We start from the raw sequence: 5,422 nt of genomic DNA, 5'->3' as shown, positions 1-5,422 counted from the left end.
TTTATTTAATACTGTCATAGGTGATAGGGGATACATTTTTCCTCACACTGGCAGTACATCCAGCCCAAGGTTGCTTAAGCAACATCAGGGCATCCAAGCATATTCCCTCATGAGAATAACTGTGCTCAGCTTAATTTGTGACTTTCAAGACCTCCCAAATACCTATGTGCTGAACATAAAGGAAGCCCTAAAATAGCATCATCCATCTGCTCAGAATGACTACCAAACCGGGAGTGAAGCCAACCATATAACAGTGGGTGGAACAACAGAACAAAAATACTGTAGAAATGTCTACAGCCATAAGATATACCATGGGATATCTAAAGAAGGGATTTCCATCAGGTATGCTATGACATATGTTGTGAAGGTATTACTGTGGGCATAAGGGCCTGCTGGTGCAGTGGCAGGTTATAGAGGACTCTAGCAACCCGTGTCACTGCAATCAGCCACGTGGAAGAGGGAGTGATGCTAAGGTGTCACTGTTGTGTTCTGTTCCACCCTAGGAGAACTTCCACAGCCCTTGTAACCCTCTTTATGTATCCTTCATTTACATGTAAAGTGGCTGTCCTTCCCCCCTTTCTTCCCCCTCCCTCCACCATTTATGGTGGCAGTAACAGGATGTTACTACAATCTCACCTTCCCTTCTCTCAAGTGTATAAACTGGGACTTGAAATCCATCATGGCACAGGATGACAGTACAACAACCTTGCAAATGGAACAACAGGCTTGCTTCTCTCTCCTCCCTAAAGCAGGGATGCCCCTTTGGTAAGATTTGCACCTCGGACTGTGTCAGCACTTCCACATAGTGCTATACACACTTACTTTTCAGGCATAGGGAATTTATGTCTGGAAATCTAACAAGAAACTATAACCTGATGCCCTAATAAACTGAACTTTCAGTGAATCCGTGTTCATGAAAGTTCTCATTTTGACTGGGATTGCAAATGAGACCAGAATTACAGTGTAACCCACATTATTGGTGCTTCTGGGGTCTTACTGAAGATGACTAGACTTACAGTGCCAATTGGTTCTAATCAGCCCAGCTGCATCCAGCCCCTCTGATCTCTGAGAACCAGATGGAAAGCAAGACAGTTTATTTTCTACCAAATCTCTTACTCTTAGTTCAAGAAATATAGAGCCAGGCCTCAGACCAAAAAAACAGCTTTTCTGACCTCATCATCCAGACACTATCAGCTGTAGACTGTTGCTTTTACCTTTACATATATATTCAGAGGAGTCAAGGGAGACAGCAAAATGGCAGTTGAAGAGTAGCTTGCATCAAAATACAATTAAAAACAAGAGCCAGATTTCCAGAGGTACTATGTTAGTTCTAACCTCCTCTATTATATGACTAGGGAAAGCAAATGGTGGAATTTTAGAGTATTTTTTATCTTCTCTTTTTCTTCCCATTTAATGTCAGAATTCAGACCTGTACTCAACCATTGTTGACGTTAACTATTGTTTAGTTACTCGTATGGGGAGAAAAAGAGTACTGCATTTAAGTATATAAGTTGTTTCTATGTAAGTATTTGTATTTGCATGGCATTTACAGTCTCTAAGTGCAATCAAGGCCTCATTTAATTAGCAGTGTATATGTATTAAAAACCACATAGGTATATTAACACATGCTCACATTTTTATACACACAAACATTTTATTGGTATGACATCTGTTCTTTGGTCAAGAAAATAAAGGTGAGGAGAAAGAAAATATTTTTCCTGAAAGAAAATAGGTAGAGAAAGCTTAACTGAATCTTGGAAGTATAAATCATGCTAATGAGATAGGATAGCAATAATATTCAGCAGGACCCAGACCCCTCATTGCAAATTTTACTTTATTTCAACATATTCTTCTACTGTTATACTATTAAGAAAAATAAGTACTTCTGTAACTCCATATTTCAAATTCTTCTTATACTTCCTGTAGAATTTTTGAGGGAGAAAGAGTAGATAATCTAATATATATATAACATTCTAATATCCAGCTGAAATAAAAAGGAAAGTGCCAAAAAACAAAACAAAACAAAACAAACCAACTGTGAAGTCATAAAGCAGAAAATGAAAGTCTTGTTAAAGACATACACAAGGGGGAAAACCTTAAAAACCAAAAAATGATGAATGAAAACTTCTCCTACAGAGAAAGTAAATTTCAAGATTTTGAAGAAACAGGACCCTATAAATGCCTTCAAAGCATCCCAGTCTGTTTCAGAACCTTTACACAGGGAAAGAGGATTGTTAGAACTTGCTTTATCATGAATGCTTTTGGATTGATACAAATTGGCCTTATACTGTTGTGCACCACCATCACCTCCGGTCCTCAGTGCAACCACCTTCACTTACAGCAAAGAAAAGTGATAGAAAACAGCCTGCAACTTTTGGACAAAATGGGCAAAAATTTTCCCCAACAATGTCTAAGAGAGAAAATATCCTTCAGATTTCCTAAGCAGATTCTACAGCCCAGACAGAAAGAGACTGTTAAAGTTGCCATTGAAGAGATCTTCCGACATATTTTCTATATCTTTAGCAAAAATCTGACTCTAGCTGCTTGGGACAGTACAGCTTTGGATCAGCTCCAAAATGGACTTTATCATCAAATTGAGCATTTGGAGTCATGTGCAACCAAAAAGCACATCCGCTATTGTTGGAGTAAAGATGTCAGCAGGTTGAAACTGAAGAAGTACTTCAAAAAAATAGACTGTTTTCTCAAGGACAAACAACACAACTTGTGCTCCTGGGAGATCAGCCGTGCAGAAATAAGAAAATGCCTCCAACTGATTGATAAAATGACAAGGAAAATTAATAAGTAAGGTAATAAAGATTTTAAACTCGTATAACTTATAATATTTATAAAGAAATATTATAAATAATATTTATTAATGGTTCTATCATCTATCCTGTGGCATTGCTTCTAGTTCAGTCTGACTGTATTTAAATAGTTATGCACCCGGAAGTTATTTTTGCAAATGTAATATATTATTCAATGCAAGTAACTTTTTTGCTTGGTAAGCAAGGTGTCTGCTCTTGCTATAAATTACTCTATATGACTTTTCAGTGAAATTACTGATCCATAGTAAGGGATTGTAATGTTATGACAGACAGTGGCATCTTACAGTGTTTTCTGATGAGAAAATGTGCTGCTGCTTTCCATCTCTATTTCACCTACATGTAGAGAATCATGTATCTGTGAACTGACTACACATCCCTCACCTTACAGCAATTGCTAGATTGTAGTGATAGAGACTGCATCAAAAATAAAGTATTATATTGATTATTTAAGTGGTTCTGACTTTGGCTGAGAACATGCATTTTTCTTTCAAAGTTTGTATTGTCTTTACCAAGAATGTATTTTTTTTACATTTGAGTCATTCTAACTTTTGCTTTATTTGAAAGTGTAAGTTATTTGTTTATGCAAGATATTTTTGCAGTAATTATGGCTTCTGTAGTAACTCCTCAATTGGGCAATTCTGGTTTAAATTGAAATATATTTGTCTCCTCTAGCTATTGAGAGGCAAGGCTTTTATTGTCCCTTGGAGTGTTTCTAATTCACTTAAACTTCTTTGAAAAGTTATTTGAAATAACTTTTCTTCATAAAATTACCCAAAAGCCTCATCTGGCTGTGGTGCATCTTACTTGCTCATGAACATATTCATCTTGCCTACTGCAATTTCAAACGTCACTATCCAGTGCTGTGTTTTATTGCTGCATGAAGTCTGTCCCTTTCCCTTTGCTCACAAATTGAACTTCAAAAATATATAGGCCTTGGTATTTCATTTAATTTCCCTCCAAACCACACAGCCTTAAGTAACAATTTCAATATAATCAAATTCTTTAAAGCAGCTTGCAATAAACTGGGCCTGGATTTTACCCTTGGAAAATTGTCCCAAGGTAAGTCCATTTCAAACAATTGTTCACTTGTATGTCAGTAGCAGGGGAAACAGAGCTATATCCAGGGTTTTACCCAATGACTATTGTTCAAAATCTGGTGAAAGCTGCGAGAACTTAAAAAATTCCAAAACTATTACCCGTGTCAACCCCTGATGTACATTTGGCACAGTCTTCCATTTTGGCAGAGTAGCAGAGGGGAGAGCACATCTGTGGCTCCCATGAGGGGATGGTGTTAGTCCTGGAGGGCTGAAATTGCTAGAATCTGGTTTAAGCATCATGTAAGGAGCTACTTTAAAGCTTTTCCTGATCTCCAGCCATTCAGAAAATTATCATTCAAAGGGGTGATAATAAGAAGGTACATCTAAACAAAAAATGGACTGATATGAACAATGGCCTTCAGGTCTTGGGTATCCTATTTGTGACACAGGTCTCTTTTGCAGGGTGAACATACTGTCCTTGCTGCTAGTCATGGATGTAAGCTAAAGAAACAGTGTGAGACACGGGTATCAGGTGCAAAGCTGAAATACTAGAAAAGAAACCAGCTAGCAACTTCATCATGATCCAGAGCAACAGAAAAGACCAAAGAAATAGAGTGAATTACCAGAGTAATTTTTTCTATCTGGTGACACCTTGCCACAAATGTTACAGCAAAACGTGTATTTCTTGGGCTTTGTAACTAACAGCACTTGAAATGACCCCACTGTGAGACTGTTTCAAATCTTATTTCTGTTACTTGTTTGGTTTTTATACTTCTTCAAACCTGCATAATAAAAGGACATTCAGCCTACTTACCCTTCCGTTCTGACATCCTTGGGTGGCTTTTACAATGCAATTTTTTTTTTAAATGGGTTTTTGAAGTGGCCTCATTTTTACAGAAATTTGGAAGTACCATGAAGTATTTTTCAGCTGCTCTCTCATAAGGGATTCAAGTTTTTATTGCCTAATTTTTCTGCAGTAAGAATATGTTAATTCATGGCCCACTAATTGTTTAGAAACTCATAGCATTAAGCTTTTATTTTTTAATTCAGAACTGTCCTTAAAAATCTCATCACCAGCTAAACATTTGTTTTGACATATTTCCATCAACATGGTACTTTGCAGTGCAGGAAAAAAAAGAGAATGGGCACTAGAGGGCAAAGTGAAATTACAGACAAATATAAGGATTGTAGGTGATTGTACATGTGTTTTGGCAAGATAGTATTTCAGCTCTTTATGAACATCAAGACAGCTCTATTGGGTTCACAGAAGGGTGTTGTAAATAAAATGAACTACTCTTAAAAGAAACAAGAAGATCTCAGAGATGATGATGAAAGCTCATAAAACAGAATTGATTTCAATGACTTTGGCCAACTGTGAGGTAACAGAAGTTATTTGTACTTGAGACTGTGTCTAGAAAACATATTTAAAACTGGGGACCCTGGAACTGACATAGATACTCAAAAAATAAAAAGGAAAAAGAAAACAGCAAGCCAAGATGTCTTTGTTGTAGTCTTACTTTTAAAAGAAAGGCAAGGATCCTTAAGGGTAAAAGAAGAAAG

The 5,422-nt window shown here is 36.9% G+C and overlaps 1 protein-coding gene across 1 annotated transcript; it reads left to right on the top strand.

The window, feature by feature from the left end:
• The first annotated feature begins 2,189 nt into the window (after positions 1 to 2,189).
• On the top strand, positions 2,190 to 4,367 carry LOC139684314 (interferon kappa-like). The gene is made up of 2 exons (XM_071580113.1): positions 2,190 to 2,802; positions 4,325 to 4,367. The coding sequence occupies exons 1-2, from the start codon at positions 2,252 to 2,254 to the stop codon at positions 4,365 to 4,367; spliced, it is 594 nt and encodes a 197-aa protein (XP_071436214.1). The 5' UTR covers positions 2,190 to 2,251.
• Positions 4,368 to 5,422: the final 1,055 nt, after the last annotated feature.

The sequence above is a fragment of the Pithys albifrons genome, chromosome Z (genome assembly GCF_047495875.1).
Source record: "Pithys albifrons albifrons isolate INPA30051 chromosome Z, PitAlb_v1, whole genome shotgun sequence".
NCBI classification, from domain to species: Eukaryota; Metazoa; Chordata; class Aves; order Passeriformes; family Thamnophilidae; genus Pithys; species Pithys albifrons.
This window is presented reverse-complemented; position numbering and strand designations above follow the sequence as displayed.